At 35.8% G+C, this 18,855-nt stretch overlaps 1 protein-coding gene and 1 long non-coding RNA gene across 3 annotated transcripts; one reads left to right on the forward strand and one right to left on the reverse strand.

Moving 5' to 3' along the window:
* Positions 1 to 60: 60 nt before the first annotated feature.
* On the reverse strand, positions 61 to 837 carry LOC122047852. The gene is made up of 2 exons (XR_006130672.1): positions 546 to 837; positions 61 to 432 (listed from the first exon to the last, which is right to left on the reverse strand). It is a non-coding gene; the product is annotated as an uncharacterized LOC122047852 (long non-coding RNA).
* A 104-nt stretch (positions 838 to 941) lies between these two features.
* On the forward strand, positions 942 to 5,859 carry LOC122047851 (factor of DNA methylation 1-like). Of its 2 annotated transcripts, XM_042609358.1 has the most exons (7): positions 943 to 1,871; positions 2,255 to 2,926; positions 3,493 to 3,665; positions 4,446 to 4,514; positions 4,603 to 4,824; positions 4,957 to 5,169; positions 5,398 to 5,859. In XM_042609358.1, exons 1-7 carry the CDS (start codon positions 1,040 to 1,042, stop codon positions 5,623 to 5,625), a joined length of 2,409 nt encoding a protein of 802 aa, XP_042465292.1. In that variant the 5' UTR covers positions 943 to 1,039; the 3' UTR covers positions 5,626 to 5,859. The 2 variants fall into 2 exon arrangements, with proteins under 2 accessions (XP_042465294.1, XP_042465292.1); XM_042609360.1 differs by lacking the exon at positions 4,603 to 4,824 and having other exon boundaries at positions 942 to 1,871.
* The last annotated feature ends 12,996 nt before the right edge of the window (positions 5,860 to 18,855 follow it).

Consider the following 18,855-nt stretch of genomic DNA (forward strand, 5'->3'; position numbering starts at 1 on the left):
CACCGCGTAGATCCTAATCCTGCCTAATTGAATGCTTTTCAGAATGAACATTCAGTGTAATTGACATTGGAAACAAAGTTGATAAATATTTGATTCGTGCTACAGGTAAAAGGAAACAAATATGAAAAATTCTAATCCGGTTTCACTGAATTTTTACCAGAATTACAAGTTCAACCAACGAAATTTCTAATCTTATACCACAGAAAACAGACGAGAATAGGGGAACAACACACACCTGACACCTGCGGTTTGCAGATCAACTCCTTGAGTTGGGCGAAGGAGCTTAGCCAAGCCTCTCCATGTGATGCTCTGCTGGGAGTTCACCGGCTTCAGATCCTACACCTGCACTGCCGCCTCCACCGACTCTCCGGTGTCTCCGAATCGCCCCTCATTAGATCCACCGAAGCCGTCCTCCTTCCTCGATCGGAAACCCTAAAACCCCAACCAGTTCGAACAACAGCGCAGCGAGATCGGTACACGAAAGTACGAAACGAAGCCGGAATCACAGATGAGAAGAGCGAGAGTGAAGGTTGAAGGATTGGTACCATGGATCAAAACTGTCGGGGGTACGCTTCCATTCGACGATTCGCCTTCGTCGACGCCGCGACGCAAAGCGAGCGCTGTAGAGGTGACGACTGCGCCTCGTCCTCGTCATTTATTGCAAGCGCGCGGGTAAATCATCCGGGTGATTAATAAGAGTAAGAAGAAGCTCGAGTCGAGCTCCGGCCGGCGGCTTTGATTTGAGATCCCGTCCAGACGCTCCAGTGGGCTCCGCTTATTCCTCCAAAACGAGAGGGTTTCTGGACCCGCGATTCGCACCGAGGTGGAACTCCAGATTCGTGCAAATGGCTCTGATCGGATTATGTCGGTCGTTGATGAAAGAGAGGGGCATAATCGTAATTAAAGCAAAGAAGTAAGTATAATAAACTCTCGTCTTTTCCTTCTTCACATCAGAACCCTACCTTAAACCCCTTCTTCCTCCCCTTCGATCGATCGCTTCTCCTCCGTTATTTGAATCCTCGATCCGCTGGGATTGGCCATGGACGACGGCACCTTCGGCTGCCCCTTCTGCACCGGCGAGAAGAAGCAGGACTACCAGTTCGAGGATCTCCTCCACCACGCCACCGGCATTGGAGCCTCGAACTCCCGCAAGGTGTTCCACAATACTCGCCACCGCGCCTTCGGCCGTTTCCTCCAGCTCGACCTCGCCCCCTCCATCGTCCTCCCCTCGGCAGATCTTGAAGCCGCGGTTACCGCGGCGGCCGCCGCCGAATCGGAGCCTCCTCCCGAAGAGGAGCTGTTCGTCTGGCCTTGGATGGCTGTCCTTGTCAATGCCGATTCGTCCAATGAAGTCAACTCACTCACTGACCTTGGAGATGCCAACTCACTCGCTGACCAGCTCGCAGACTTCCATCCCGCTGACACTGTCTTCTTGCATTTGGAGGATGATAAAGGAGGAAGATCTTCCAGCACGACTGTGATTGTTAAGTTCCAACAAAGCTGGGACGGGTTTAAGAATGCCATAGATTTTGAGAGTCACTTTAAGTCCAACCGACGTGGTTGGAGAGAATGGATTGAGCTGCAGGGTGATGTCTCCAGCACATTGTATGGATGGATTGCCCGCTCTGATGACTACAATGAAGACAGCTACATTGGGCGGTACCTGAGGAAGCATGGCGAACTAAAGACCGTAATGCAGGCCATTAAAGAGGAGATCAAGGAGATTTTCAATCTTGTCTCCAATCTTACAAATGAAACTGTTGTTAAACATCAGCACTTGCATGACTTGGCGGTGAGATACGAGAAAACTTTTCTCGTCTTCCTCCAACTGATGTATGGGAAAGTCAAGCCTCATCAAGCTTATAATGATGGTATGCTCATCTTACCTTGCTAAAACTATTACTTTTATCAAGTCATTTTAGTTCGAAAGCATATATGGGATTCATGACCATAACTTTGTCATAGATACAAATGTGGTGCTTGGAAATATACAAGATATATTTGCTCTTGAAACAAACATCATGGTAGGGCTGGATTAACTTTATTGTCTTGTTGCTTTCTTTAATTCAGATGTGCATTTAATATATCATAAACTTAAAATCTTGGAAATACTAATCACCATTTACAAATATTACAAATCTCTATGCTAGAATCTATTTGTGCAGGTTGCTTCCCTTCATGAGCTGTTAGTATCAGTCAATTTAGATTTATTTTCAATGTAATATGTCATTTGTTACTACATAAAATTTGGCAGTTACCACCGCCGCTGTCCCCTCCGCCCCTCGCTCTTCACCTCCCTTGTCCTCCCCTACCGCCGCCGCCTCCACCTCCACCACCTACTCGGAGCCTCCCCCCGAAGACGGAGAGGAGTTGTTCGTCTCGCCTTGGATGGCTGTCCTTGTCAATGCCAATCCGTCAGATGCAGATGGGGACACCAACTCACTCGCTGACCAGCTTGCGGACTTCCATCCCGCCGACACCATCTTCTTGCATTTGGAGGATGAGAAAGGAGGAAGATCTACCAGCACGACCGTGATTGTTAAGTTCCAACACAGCTGGGGCGGGTTTGAGAATGCCATGTGTTTTGAGAAACACTTCAAGGCAAGCCGACATGGTAGGAAAGAATGGATTGAACTTCAGGGTGATGTCTCCAGCACATTGCACGGATGGATAGCCCACTCTGATGACTACAATGAAGACAGCGGCATTGGTTGGTATCTGAGGAAACATAGTGAACTAAAGACCATAAAGCAGGTTAGTGAAGAGGAGAACAAGGAGAAAGGTAAGCTTGTCTCTGATCTATCATACCAAATCAATGTTAAAAATCAGCAGTTGCATGACTGGGAGGTGAGGAACAACAAAATTAATCTCATCATCCACCAACTGATGTATGAGAAAGACAAGCTTCATCGAGCTTATAATGATGGTATGCCCATCTTACCTTGCTAAAACCATTACTTTTATCAAGTCATTTTAGTTCGAAATATTGTTGCAGCGATCATAACTTTGCCATAGATACAAATGTGATACTTGGTGTTGCTTTGAAATATACAAGTTATATTTGCTCTTGAAAAATCATGGTAGGTTAGATTAACTTTATTGTCTTGTTGCTTTCTTTAAGGCAGATGTGCATTTAATATATCATAAACTTGAAACCTTGGAAATACTAATGGCCATTTACAAATATTACAAATCTTAATACCAGAATTTATTTGTGCAGGTTGCTTCCCTTCATGAGATGTTAGTATCAGTCAATTTAGATATATTTTCAATGTAATTTGTCATTTGTTAGTACATAATATTTGGCAGCTGAGGAATTAAACTGTGGTAATATAAACTGACTTGGTGTTGGTTGTGAATACTTTATTGTTATCTTTGAGCAATATTTGTGCCATTCTTCATTCAATACTTGAGCATTCTCAATTTCTCTCTGATGGTTATATTTTGCTTTCTTCTGATTGGAAGTCACTCTCAATTCTTCTTTTTTTAAAGAAATGGGAAACTTACAGCGCACTGCAAGAGATACTACTCGCAAGATTTTTGAGGAGAATGAAAAGCTGAAGGCAGAGTTGGAGTTGACGAGAAAGGAAGTTGAATCACAGTCCAAAAAACTGGAAGCTCAAAATGAGGATAGAAGAAAGAAACTTGACGATGAAAAGCAAAAGGTACAATATTTGCTGTTTAGTGCATTATACCTTTTCATGTTTCTTACTAATAATTTGTTAATTGAGTTCTAGATCATTGAGTAATTAGGATAATCACTCTTAAACTGTTCAAAAATTCTTTTCCATTGTAAGATATATCTATTGTCCAAAGTTATGTTTGCACCTGCATGGTTCTTAAATTGTAGCTTAGTGTCTTCCACATTAGTGTCCACTGTCCATACATTTCATTAAGCGTCATTCTGGAAGTTATAATCTTAGAAAAGTGTTTTTGGTTTAATGGGTAGGCTGTGCAACCTCAAATATTGGTCTTTGTAATGCCCGTTTTTTAGCAGTTAATATTCATGATGTATTATATTTGCTGATAATCATATTTTCATGAGAAGAACGTTGGGATCTTTTTGTTTGGGCGATAATTTAAATGTTATTTGGTTCTAGGAATAATAATATTTTCCATTGAATGCTATACAAATCTATATCACTAACGATATTCAAATTAATTTCTTAATTATATTGACTGATCTTTTCTTTAGTCTTCCTCTGTCCTCACATATTCCACTCAAATAGATTGAATTCTTCCAACTGTTTATTTGGCAAAAATCTTTTGTGCCACTTGCTCCCATATGGATGTGTATTGTACTTCTACTTTTGTGTTACTGCAGATTTTCAACCTGAAGATGTATTGTATTTTTGCTTACAAATTTGATTGCTTCAGTTGGATGAAATCCCACAATATTATCTTATTGATTATGCTTTAATTGTTGATTACTATTATAATGGCAGGTTGAAGTAGCAGCAATGCTTCAAAAAGAAACAGAGGAAGAAGTCTTGAGACTCATAGAGAAGCAGAAGGTGATATTGTGTGTTTATATAACTTTCGTGTTTGTTCTTCTACCATAATCTTACATTTGGTCAATTTCCATCATTGGGAATCATTCAGAAGGAAAAAGAAGCTGCTCTTGCAAGAGTTCTTCAATTAGAGAAGGAAATTGACCATAAACAACAACTGGAGTTAGAAATAGAAAACTTGCAATGGAACTTAAAAATGGAACAAAAGTTGGAAAGAGAAAGAGAAGAATTGGAGTCCTTGAATAATACTCTCATAAAGAAAGAACGAGAAAGCAATGATGAGTTGCAGGCTGCTCGGAAAGAGTTGCTTACGGTCTGCCTTCCTAAATTAAGATGCACTCACACTTCATGTTTTTAATCTTCTTGTTGCATGTTTTAGCATCATTATATATAGCTACAAAGTATTCATCTTTGAATTGCTCTAACTGTTTGAGTGGCTGGTTAGGGTTTGGAGGATTTACTTACTGGCCATACATTGATTGGGATCAAAAGAATGGGTGAACTTGATGTGAAGGCCTTTCAGAATGTTGCCAGGAAAAAATTCAAGTCCGAAGAGGCTGACATCAAAGCTGCTGAATTATGTTCTAGCTGGCAAGAAGAAATGAAGAATCCATCATGGCATCCGTTTAAGATAGTTGTCACGAATGGGAAGGAGGAAGTATGTATACTTTGCTACCGACTCTTCTTTGTCTGCCTATCATTTTGAAATTGTAGATATCTTTAACTCTGAAACTGGCGCATCAGTTTGTCATGTTTTTGGTTTTAAAAATCCCCAAAATATTAACATTCTGTGTTATGACTTGTTTTACTTGTCTGCCTTCATGTTATCCTCTTGCCTCTGAATTGGGACAATTGATTACTAATACATAGACTTTGCGTCCTACAGGAATTCCTCGTCGAGGACGACCCAAAGCTAAAAAAACTATGGATCGAGTATGGAGACGATGTATGCAATGCAGTGAAAACAGCTCTACAAGAACTGAACGAATATTGCCCCACCGGAAAATACGTGGTACCAGAGCTCTGGAACTTCAAGGTTGGACGAAAGGCAACGATGAAGGAGATAGTGCGGTGCATTATGAAACACTGGAAGTCTTCAATGCGTACAAGATGAGGAGACCAAGCGTTGACTAAGGCTATCATATTTATAATATAAACCAGATCAATTAGCCGGCAAGTTTGCATCTATTAGCCAAGTCAAACTCTTCAGAAATCATCTCTGGTCTTCTGTTTTTGTGATGCTTCTAACAAGAGGTGTTTGTATTTTCTGGAGGCCAAGGTAATTTCTTTTTGACACTGCAAGTTGTAAATCTTCAAATAGGCTATTTGATGTACAGATCCTTTGTAATGTGTTCTTTTCCTTTTAGAGCACAGATCTCCTAGATCACAAAAAAGTGGTCCAGGAGATCCTGCCTCTTCCTTTCAGGGCACCTCCAACATGAGCACAGATCTCTTGAACAACTTTTTTATGGTCCAAGGGATGTGCCACTCGCATTTGCAGTCGGATCGTGGTCGCGATCCGGCCGCAAATCGTTGCGATTCCTTTTTGGGTTCACCGTCCTTATCAGATTATAGTTTTTGTTCGGAGTGGACGGCCAAAGGTCGTTCGAAGGCCTCCCGTGGTGGATAAGTGGTCAGGTTACTGGGTGCCGAGCGAGGGTGTCCTCCGGGTGGCTTCCGGCTGTTCGTTCCGAACAAAAATTATAACCTGGTGGGGACGATGAGCTTAGGAAAGGATCGCAATGATTTACGGCCGGATCGCGATCGTGATTCGATTGTAAATATGAATAACACATCCCTTGACTAAAAAAATGATCCAAGAGATCCTGGCTCCTCCAACACTGGTGTTTTTTTATGAATTTTTTTTTTCTTTTTGAAAGTCATGTAAAAACCTGGCCAACACTGTGGTCTGGTTTTTTTTTTTTTCAAAAGACATGTGACTGGGTTGGATATTTCGAATTCAGGTTTTTGAGGGAGGTGGGCTTAGTTAAAAGAAATATATATATTTTAATGTGAGTTAACTATTTTTTAGCTTGTTTTTCCTGTATTGTTTTTTGCCCATTTTTTTTAACTGTTGTTTTTTTATCATTCGTTTTCTAACTTTTTTTTTCTACTGTTTTTTTCACCCGTTTTTTTTTCAACCGTTTTTTCTCACCATTTTTTTCCCAACTATTTTTTTTTTTCCAACAGTTGGTAACGGCTCATTTTGGTTTATATATATATATATATCATCTTCTCTTTTAAATTTTCACATTTAAGTCATTTTCATAGTTGGTTCTTTTACGCAAAGTTCATATTGGTATTTAATATTCTCAATTTTTCACTTTGATACACTATCTTTAAAAATTTTTAAATGTTTCATATATTTTATAATTTCTTTTAAATTTTTAAAGTTCTCAAAATTTATTGGCTCTTTCAAGTAGTGCCACTTAACCTCCATTTTATATGTATTCTTTCGAATATTGATAGTCTATGGCAAATCAATTCGTAATGTTACCTCCTTATGAAATTTCTTCATCACAATTCTTATTCATGCTCTCAGACGAATCAAGAAGAACTTGCATAGACGTATTCGGGGCTAACAAAGAATTAGGAACACCCTTTGAGGTTCTAGAGTTGAGCAATGAAGAGAGTTTGGGTGTACGTAACATCAAACGAATCAAGTGGTTAATGGACGAAGAGATACATCTTACAAAGGCATGGATCAATATTAGCACCGATCTAATCATCAATAATGATCAAAACGATAAACTTTCTGGAAACGAATCGCGGATTACTACAAGTATTGGTCTTATGGATTTGTGGAGCGACTTTGGGTGAAGGTAAAATCACATTATAGGCTTCGTCCGATGGTGAATAATTTACAGTAATATATAACAACTTTTATACATATCGTGAAAGCGGGTGGAGCAACAAGGGATGTGCTCATGAAAGCACATAAAATGTGGCAGGAAAAAAATTGCAATAAGTCCTTTAACTATGAACATGTTTAGCGAGTTCTCATAGATTGTGAAAAAAAAATGCTCCATAGAGAGTTGGTTATCATGCTAACAAATAATCCAAGACCTGAGAATCAAGAGGGCACACATCCTCATCCAATCCGGATGCTCCTATCGACGTAGATGATTGTGAAATCTATATTCGTCTAATGGGATAAAAGACAGCTAAAAGGAAGGAGAAATCTAAAACTGGAGACATTAATGACATAGAATTCAATAATTAGTGACAAAAAATGGAAGAATTACAGAGAGAGCGAAATGAGATGCAAAAGCATGAGATGATAATGAAAGAGCATGAAATCTTTATGAAGGATGCTAGTGGGATGACAGAAGATCGGGTTAAGTTATATTCTAAATTTTGTAAAAATATTAAAAAGAAATATGATATGTAGTGGATGTTTTTAAGATTATTTTTATAAAATTTGTTATTTTTTATTTATTCATGTAATTCATTTTTATCTGTATTAATGTTATTTGTATTGAAATAAGTTTCCTAAAACTAGAAGAAATAATTGTCCGGTATAACTAAAGAGTCGGTTTAAAAATAGTGGTTAACAAACTAGAGGTGGATAAAATTGATCGTTATAAAAGTAGTTATTATAAAACTAGCCAGTTTAAAAATAGTCGTTATAAATAACCCTTACAAACTAGCCGTTATAAAATTAGCCAATTTAAAAATAGCCGTTACAAATAACCCTTACAAACTAGCCGTTATAAAATTAGTCGTTACAAATGCCTCTATATGTTCTTGTATGGAAGCTAGAATCCTTCATTCTACTAATATTGTCTTGTTAAACCACAATGATACTATTTATTTATTTCACATGTCTCATGATCCCAATCACTCTAAGCGTTTTATTCTTCGCGATAAGTGGAGAAATGTTTTGGCGGATTCTGATGATGACTTGGATCAAATGACACTGATGTTACTAAAGCATGAAGAAATGAAAGTTCTAACAGCTCAAAGTTCTTCTGGCTGGACTCATAAAAGGTATTTAAATCGAGATCGTGAAACCGAACATAATCGCCACTTGAATGATTACTTCTCGGATCAACCGGTCTATCCTGATGAAGTATTCCTATGGCGATTTCAGATGCAAAAAGAGTTATTTCTTAGCATAGTCAATGTCTTGTGACATCATTCAGAATATTTTAAATGGAGGGTTGAAGCAACGGGAAGACCTGGTTTGTCACCCCTTTAGAAATGCATAGTCGTTATCCGTCAATTAACGTATGGATCATGTGGTGACATTTGTGATGAATACCTATGCATGGGTGAAACAACTGCTCTAGATTGCTTGATCAATTTCTATCAGTGTGTGATTGAAGTATTTGGGCCACAATACTTAAGAAAGCCTAATGTTTTTGACATCCAACGTTTGCTTGAAATGCATGAACACAAACATGGTCTCCCTGATATGTTAAGTAGCTTTGATTGTATGCATTAGGAATGGAGAAATTGCTATATTATTTGGAAAGGCCAATTTACACAAGGTGATCATGAGGTCCCAACAATTATGCTTGAAACGGTTACATCTGTAGACTTGTGGATATGATACCTTTTTTTGGAAATCGCAGTGTCACATAATAATATCAATATACTTAACGAATCACCTTTATTCAATGAAGTTTTACAAGTAAATGCATCAGAGATTAATTTTACAATAAATGACACCCAATATATAAAACGACAATTTACGAAAAGGCGTAGGTAGAATTACGTATTTACCAAAAGGCATACCATAGTTTTGTTTATACCAAATGGTGCACAACAAAAAATGAAGTTCCCCTTATACCCCTCCCGCCAATCTCCTCTTGTCAATCACCATTTTCCAAGCATCTAAGCCACATTTTTAACTAAAAATCATTTTGTGGTTTGGATGCACGTCCTCTCACCCTCTCTGTCCCTCCATCTCTCTTACTTGTCTTATAAACACGAAGCGATCGTGAACCTCCTCCGCTTGTTATACATTCACGTGATGTTTGGCGGCATTGCAAAACAAGAGTTTCAAGAAAAGAATTCATAGGACAACAACGGTTAAGAACCGCAACGTTGAAGAATAAATTTGTAACAAGAGGGAAATTAGTAGAAAAATACAGTTAAAGATTTAGCGATGTATGTATAAATTTACTATTGTAAGGTTGTCATGTAAAAAAAATATTACAGTTTGGTAGCAAAGGGTTATGAAAAAAATCGTGTTTATAGTTTCATTCGATGTCTGAGAAATAAATATTCAACAACACCGACAAGGTGTTCCATTGTGATGCTAGATTTTAGCTAGACTTTGCTCATGCATGTTAGGTTGATATGGTAGATATCAGGACGTTGGGCCTAATATGCAATCATATCAGGTCCACTGTATTCGTTGATCAAAAATTTGGTTTGATACCATGTGTACTTTCTCCTCGTTTAACCCTTCGTAGTGATTGGGAGTTTGCATAAATTCAATTACCCTAGGTCCATAAATATGTTTAGACCAAAACCCACTTAAGGACCTAAACTTGTTTGATTACAATGAATGTGTTGTTACTTTCTGGTGTTGTAAGGAGGTAAATTATGCTATCCATTGCTTATTCAGGACTTTGAGTGGTGGTCCAACGTTATCAAAATTTATGCTTCAATAAGGGCCTGATATGGGATGATATCAGGTCCACATTGGGCCTAATATTATCCCATATCAGGCCTAACATGGGCCTGATATTATCCCATATCAGGCCCAATATGGGCATAATGTGAGATCATATCAGGTCTTGCATGAGTTTTGCTTAAAACTTATTTTTACACCATATATACAATTTCTTGTTCAACCCTTCTACTGTTTGAAATTATGGAAAATTACAAATCCTAGGTCCATATCAATTGAATTGTGTCACAACTACTGATAAATTATAAAAATCTAATATGTACATCGTATATATCGTTACTTGGTCCCCATAGCCTTGTGGAGCCGGGTAGGCGAAAGAAGGCAAAGATTGAGTCGAAACATAATGGAAAGGTAAAAATCAAATACAACCGGTGTAAACAACTGGACCATAATCGAAGGACTTGTAGAATGTCGTCAGCCCCTGGTTCTTTTCTCTTGTATATGTATATAGGAATATTATGTTTGATTTAAATATTTTGTAAGCAGGAGGAGTGGATCCTTATATTTTGTATGCATTGCATCCATAATATTGTAAAAAAATAGTTGTGCAAAAAATGTTACTTATATCATTATTTGTAGTATTCGTTTTTTAATACAATGATATCTATGATATGAGAAGTGTAAACCAATATCAGGAATGCAAAATTAATACTTCACACCATATATCAATTTTGTAAAATAAAAACTCACTAGCAGTTGTGAATATTCAGAAATATAATAGACTTGGTCGAACTGTGAATTTAAAATCAATAGGTTGGGGTTGAAAATTTTAAAGTCTTATAAATTTGTTTTCAACTCTAACTAATGTATGACCAAAACAAAATAAGTGTTGTTATGCTTGAAAAATATAATAGGATAGCAGTTGCTACTAATAGAATACAATTTAGGTGCACATGTTTTGTGTCAACTGGGACATTGCATGAGTTTCATTTGTAAAGGTTAAAACTAAGTTTTGACATCATATATAAATTCTACAAACACAAACCTTGATAGAGAAGGTGATTTAGAGAAATCCAAGTATCGTAGGGCCATCAGTGGATTTTGACCAAAATCAACTGATAGACATACACATCTCTGATCGCGCCCATTTCAAGTCTTATAAGTTTCTAGTATTCCAAGGACTCTAATGGTGCTATCCATTATTAATTTAAAAATCCTTAGAGGTGATCGAACGTTACGAAACATCTTAGACTTATTTTGGGCCTGATATACTAACATATCAAGTCCACATTGGACCTGATATGCTAGAATATCAGGCTCACGTTGTGCCTGATATGCTAATATATCAGGCCCAACGTTGGGCCTGATAGGTTGGGACCTTGGCTATTTTGTTTAACCGACCACTTCCAAATTCTTGCTCCATAAATCTAAAACTTGACATCATCTCTGCCTTCTATAAACTATAAACTCACTACAGATTGCGAAAAAGTATAGAAATTCCAGTAGAGCATGTCCAAAAGTGGGTTTAAAGATATGGCGTGTGATTGGAAATTGCTAATAATAGTGCAATATCACTTTAACCTCTAACTAAGTTGTCATTAAAAAATAAAATGGTAGTGCTTGGTGTTGTTGTAAATTTAATGATGTTCATTTAAAGAAATCCAATAGGTGCACATGTTCCGTGCCAACTCACACGGAGAATGAGCTTCATTTATAAAGGTCCAAACTAAGTTTTGACACCATATATAGATTCTACAAACTCAAATCTTGATAGGGAAGGTGATTTTAGAGAAATCCAAGTACCGTAGGGTCATCAATGGATTTGATCAAAATCCACTGATAGACCTACCTATCTCTGATCATGCTCATTTCAAGTCTTATGAGTTTCTAGTATTTCAAGGACTCCAACGATACTATCCATTACTAATTTAAAGATCCTTAGAGGTGATCGAACATTACGAAACATCTCAACCTTATTATGGGCCTGATATACTAGAATATTAGGCCCACGTTGGGCTTGATATGCTAACATATCATGCCTAATGTTGGGCCTAACAGGTTGGGACCTTGGCCGCTTTATTTAGTTGATCACCTCCAAATTCTTGCTCCACAAATCTAAAACTTGATACTATCTCTCCCTTCTATAAACTATAAACAGTGGGTTTCAAGGCTACAGTGTGTGATTGGAAATTGCTAATAGTAGTGCAATATCACTTTAACCTCTAACTAAGTTGTCACTAAAAATAAAATGGTGGTGCCTGATGTTATTGTAAATTTAATGATGCTCATTTAAAGAAATCCAATAGGTGCACATGTTCCATGCCAACTGGCATGAAGCTTCATTTTTATTAGTTAAAACTAAATTTTGACATCATATATAGATTCTACAAACTCAAACCTTGTTAGGGAAGGTGATTTTAGAGAAATCCAAGTACCGTAGGGCCATCAGTGGATTTTAACTAAAATCCACTGATGGACCTACATATCTCTGATCGTGTCCATTTTAAGTCTTATGAATTTCTAGTATTCCAAGGACTCTAACGGTACTATCCATTAATAATTTTAATATCCTTAGAGGTTATCGAACGTTACGAAACATCTCAGCCTTATTTTGGGCCTGATATGCTAACATATCAGGCCCAACGTCGGGCCTGATAAATTGGGACCTTGGCCGCTTTGTTCAGCCGATCACTTCCAAATTCTTGCTCCACAAATCTAAAACTTGACACCCTCTCTCCCTTCTATAAATTATAAACTCATTACGGTTTGCGAAAAAGTATAGAAATTCCAGTAGGCCAGGTCCAATGGTGGGTTTTAAGGCTACGACGTGTGATTGGAAATTGCTAATAGTAGTGCAATATCGCTTTAACCTCTAACTATGTTACCACTAAAAAATAAAATGATGGTACTTGGTGTTGTTGTAAATTTAATGATGTTCATTTAAAGAAATCCAATAGGTGCACATGATACATGCCAACTGGCATGGAGCTTGAGCTTCATTTGTAAAGGTTAAAACTAAATTTTGACACCATATATAGATTCTATAAACTCAAATCGTGATAGGAAATGTGATTTTAGAGAAATCCAAGTATCATAGGGTCATCAATGGGATTTTGACCAAAATCCACTGATGGACCTACACATCTCTGATCGCGCACATTTCAAGTCTTATAAGTTTCTAGTATTCCAAGGACTCCAACGATGTTATCCATTACTAATTTAAAGATCCTTAGAGGTGATTGAATGTTGCGAAATATCTCAACCTTATCGTGGGCCTGATATGCTAACATATCAGGCCCAACGTGGGCCTTGTAATATCCGACCTTGGCCGCTTTGTTCATTAATCACAACCAAGATTTTGATCATGAGATCTAAAATTTCACACCATATCTTACGTCTCTAAACAAAAAAAAATTACTAGGAGTTGAGATTTTTTTTTTTGAAATTCAAATATCCAAGCACCAACAGTTGGTTCGTGTTATTATTCTAAAATAAAACTCGATATATAAAAAGAGTAATATATAGATTAAAAGTTACAGATTAAATACCAACAATTGGTTCGTGTCATTTTTTAAGGAGTTAAACCGGTCATACTATCACATATGACATCGTCGTTTAGCACCCATCTCCGGGAGAGAGTTTAAATCGATTCAAGTAAATGGGCCAACACAAAGTAAATCATAAGTATTTGTTTATGTTGCATCATCTTTACTGCAAAATAGACTCTTACAAGTTTAATATTGTTTTCTTGTAGGTTAGATTGTGCTTTTTTTATGATGCACTATGCAGAGAGTTTGATGTTTCAACGATCAACAGACTTTATACAAGCTGAAATGAGAGCTTATAGATTTAGGCTTGACCAGAAAATAATAATGACTAACAAAAACTTTAAATTGTAAATTGTATATTTGTAATTTCAAATAAGTATAATGACTAACAACCTGTCACATTTTAATTTACAAAAATAACAACCACTAATTTAAATTATCCCATATCTATTGTTCGACCTAGCTTATTTGAAATTTTAAACTAATTTACAAATCATAATCCGTAGCAAGTTTTTAGTTTATAGAATGGAGATATAGTCTCAGGTTTTAGATATTAGGGTCAAAAAATTAGATTGTGATCGGTTGAACAAAGCGGGCGAGGTCCCAACCAATCAAGCCCACGTTGGTCCTGATATGCTGATATAAGAGAAAAGCAGACCCAACTTGATCGTGATATTAGATAATATTAGGCCCACGTTGGGCCTGATATTATCCCATGTCAGGCCCACAATTAGGTTGAAAATTTTCGTAATGGTCGATCACCTATAGAGAACTTTAAATAAGTAATGCATAGCACCATTGGAGTCCTTGCAAGACTAGAAACTCAGACCACTAGAAATGGGTTCAATCGAAGAAGTCTAAGTCCATCAGTGGATTTTGACCGAAACCCACTGATAGACCTTCGACACTTGGATTTCTTTAATTTCACGTTCCCTAGGAAGGTTTGAGAGGGGAGAAGCAAGATATGGTGCTAAATCTTGGTTCTAACCACCATAAATGAAGTTCTTGCTCCGTGCCAGTTGACACGGAACATTTCAATCTTATGGATTTCCATTCAATGAACAACACACACCCTGTCGAATTTTAATATCCAGGGATAACACCTACCGCTAATTTATTTTTAAGTCAAAATTTACTTAGATATGTAAGCTGAATTACAATACAATTAGATATTTCCAATTCTTGTTGTAGACTTCAAATCAAGTGTTCAACCTAGCCTATTTGAAATTCTAAACTAATTCACAAATCACAATCCGTAGCAAGTTTTTAGTTTATAGAACGGAGATATAGTCTCATGTTTTAGATAGCGATATAAAAAAATTGGATTGAGATCAGTTGAACAAAGGGGGCTAGATCCCAACCAATCAGGCCCACGTTGGGCCTAATATGATATCATATCAAGCCCAACGTGGGCCTAATATAAGAGAATATCAGCTTATGTTGGGTCTGATTTTATCCCATATCAGGCCCACAATTAGGCTGAAAATTTTCGTAACGGTCGATCACCTATAGAGAGCTTTAAATAAGTAATGCATAGCACCATTGGAGTCCTTGCAAGACTAGAAACTCAGACCACTAGAAATCGGTTCAATCGAGAAGTCTAAGTCCATCAATGGGTTTTGATCGAAATCCACTGATAGACCTACGACACTTGGATTTCTTTAATTTCACATTCCCTAGGAAGGTTTGAGAGGGGAGAAGAAAGATATGGTGCTAAATCTTGGTTCTAACACCGCAAATAAAGTTCTTACTCCGTACCAGTTGACACAGAACATTTCAATCTAATGGATTTCCATTCAATGAACAACAAATTTTAATATTTGAGGATAATAATAACCATTTGTTTTAACTCTAACTTAGTTACTTTGGAGTTCTCAAATTACATGTCTACTTTATATTTCCAAGCAGACCTTGTAGACTTAAAACCAGTGTCAGACCTAGCCTACTTGGATTTTTGAAAAATCCCAACGGTTACCAAGTTTTTAGTTTTCATAAGAGAGATATAGTGTGAAGTTATGTCTCTTTTCATTGATCTACACCATCATGGCAATTTGAATATTATGATGTTTATTTCACTAAGCAATAGTATTGTTAATCTTGTGACAATTTAGTTTAAACATCTTATATCATACATACCATTGTATTCAACAACAAATACTACATACATAGATATAAAACTAACAACACTACATAATTGTACTTTTAGATTCCCTACCCAACTTTTTTGCTTATAACATATGGATAATTAATCCGATGTTTTATAGACCTGTCCCTCAAAATTGATACAATTACATCAATTCTAATTTTTTTTTATGTCTCCTTGTTTGAAGTCCATCTTCAAATCGTATAGAAGACATAGAATGTATTGCATCACAAAGAAGCCACAGTCAACGCTGTAAATAACATCAGAAATTTAATATTCGATATTTTATATTAATATTTTCTATTCACACTGTTTGATCTTGACTTACCTGGCTTCTTGTTGTGGACATTCTATTGTAGTTTATGTCCAAACTGGTTCAGGCTTTGCAAATCCGATGGTTTCGAAGGTGATACCTTTGCGGATAATTTAATAGCAGAGGATGAAACACCCAACCCACTTCCTCCGCCATTATGAAAGGAGAGAATTGACATAAATCCTAAACTTCACTGCAGAGACTAAACTAATGTGGATTTTCGTCGGAAATCCTTGATGTCGCCTGACGGACACACAAAGACGCTTACGTACTCTTTCGTTGGGGGGACGATCTCGCAGCTAAAAATGTGTGAAAGTTTTTCACAATCGGAGAGTTAGAAAAGTGTGAGACTTGCACGCGTTGAGAGAGGGAAGGAGAAAGATGTTGACGCCATCACAATCCGAACCATCAATGAAAATTTTAAATCTAAACAATTTAAATGTGTTTCAAACGCTTTGAAAAATAGGATAGCAAAAGATGATATTAGCGGGAGGGGTATAAAAGGACTTTCATATTTATTAATGCGCCTTTTGGTAATTATAAAATCATAATATGTCTTTTGGTAAATACGTAATTCTGTTTATGCTTTTTGGTAAAAAACCAAAGTACTATTTAGTTGATAGGATTTACTTAGAATGGACTATTTTTGTTAAGAGCTTTCTGTGTTTCCAAGATTGCAAGAGAAAAATGTTTAAACAAAGACAAGAAGATCCAAGAAAGGACGTTGAGCGAGCATTTGAAGTACTCCAATCTCGTTGGGCGATGATCAAATGTCCAGGATAATTTTTGTATAAGAATAACTAAGGATATTATGTATACGTGTATTATTTTGCACAACATGATTATTGAGGATGAGGGGGATGCAGTAATCAATTGGTCGAATGATTTCAGGGCTCTACCCAAGAGTTTGAATAATACATTCGAAGAAACTGCAAGTTACGTGATAATCAAATACATTATCAGCTTTGAGCCGACTTAGTTGAGTATATTTAGGCACGCTACGAGTGCGATCAGTAAAAGATTTTTTCTTTTATAAATTATTTGTAATAATTTATTATTTAATGTTATATTTTTTATTTTTAAATTTATAAATTTTTAATATTTTTTTTAATAAATTAGGTGGCATAAGTAAGTTATTAATAAATAATTGATTTTTTTTATAAAGATATATGAATTATTGAGTGCGGGCTTGTAAAAAAATTATATGAAAATTTTTTTATAGCATAAAAAAGACTGGAATTTTTTATTTTTAATATGACAAGATGTGACATCTTGAAACTAAAAAAACATAGTCTTACTTTTAATAGCTTTAGTTTCTCCTTAGTTTCTTGATATCGGTAGCCATCGAACGGTGACAGTTCTGTGCTATTTCCATATGAATTGTTGAGATGATTTGGCAGGACTGAGTACACTCATCGATGCAGGCAGGTGCAAAGCTTTGGAATGGGAGGAAGTGAAAACTGTCGTCTTTCTCAGCAGCAGCAGCGCCCTTCCCCTGTTGACTGGTCAGTCTTAATCTACTTTTGCTTTCAACTCCAGCTGTAAATTTGAATTCAAAATTTTGGAAAGGTTCTCAATTTGAATTCAGTCTTAATTTATTTATTTTAAAAAAATATTTATTTATAAATTTGATTAGTATTTTATTAATGAATATAATTGATCTTAGATATTAACATTTCATTAAAATATTAACTGAATACATACATTCCGATTTATTTATTTATTTTATTTAATTAGTTGTTGAAATTTATTTAATTAATTGAGGTGTGTATTGAATGACATAAATAAATTTTTGCCCAATCAAATATCTTCTCTTTTACCCCCACTACATATTTATAAATAGGGGTGTAAATGAATCAAATCATTCATGAGTTATTCGAAACTCGATTTGATAAAAACTCGTTTGAGCTTGTTTAATGAGACTTATTAAGATAAATAAATCAAGCTCAAGTTTCACAATATTCGACTCGTTAGCTCGTGAATATGTTCGTTAAACTTATGAATTAACTTTTAAATAAAAATAATAATAATTTTGATATTGAATTTATAGATTTTACACTCTACTTATAAAATATATAGACAAATATATTAATTTTTTTATTAGAATAAAATTATAAATTTTAATAAGAATATTATAATTTTTCTAAATATATAATTTAATTTTTAATAAATATTTAAATTTATAATTTATATTTATTAAGCTCGTTTATATTCGATAAAAGTTCGAATAAACTCGTAAGTCATGAATATATTCGTTCAATAAAGCTCGAGCTTGGCTCAATTATAAACGAATCAAATTCAAATATTCAAAAATTTGATTCAAATTCGACTCGATTATATCCCTAATGATTAGCAGAACGGAGTCTGGCCAGTCGATTGATCAAAGCACAGGTCTACCAGTTGTGCTCATAGGACGAAACTGATTTAGGTCAATTCTCTAGAAAAACTATCATGAAGTTAACTTTTATACTTAAATCACTAAATATATTAAGCTTTTATATATTTTGATATATTTTTCATGAACTTTTAAAATTAATAAATTTATTATAAATATTTTAAAATTACAACCAAATTAATCAGGATGCTAAATTTCTATCAACTTTGGATTAAATATTTTTTTAAAATTTAGGTATTTGGTCAGTTTTTACTAACGGATTAATTTTAGATATGATTTTTTTTATCATTTACTTTATTAAATTTTTAAAAGAGAAGAGAAACATAATTAATCAGTGGATAATTTTAGAGTTAAAATTGAT

This window comes from Zingiber officinale, chromosome 2B (assembly GCF_018446385.1).
Source record: "Zingiber officinale cultivar Zhangliang chromosome 2B, Zo_v1.1, whole genome shotgun sequence".
Lineage (NCBI taxonomy): Eukaryota > Viridiplantae > Streptophyta > Magnoliopsida > Zingiberales > Zingiberaceae > Zingiber > Zingiber officinale.

Bases quoted from the DNA above. Each gene is read 5' to 3' on its own strand.
- LOC122047851 (XM_042609358.1), top strand. From the start codon at position 1,040: ATGGACGACGGCACCTTCGGCTGCCCCTTCTGCACCGGCGAGAAGAAG. The intron at 1,872-2,254 runs GTATGCTCATCT...AAAATTTGGCAG, and splicing joins TCATCAAGCTTATAATGATG to TTACCACCGCCGCTGTCCCC. The intron at 2,927-3,492 runs GTATGCCCATCT...CTTTTTTTAAAG, and splicing joins TCATCGAGCTTATAATGATG to AAATGGGAAACTTACAGCGC.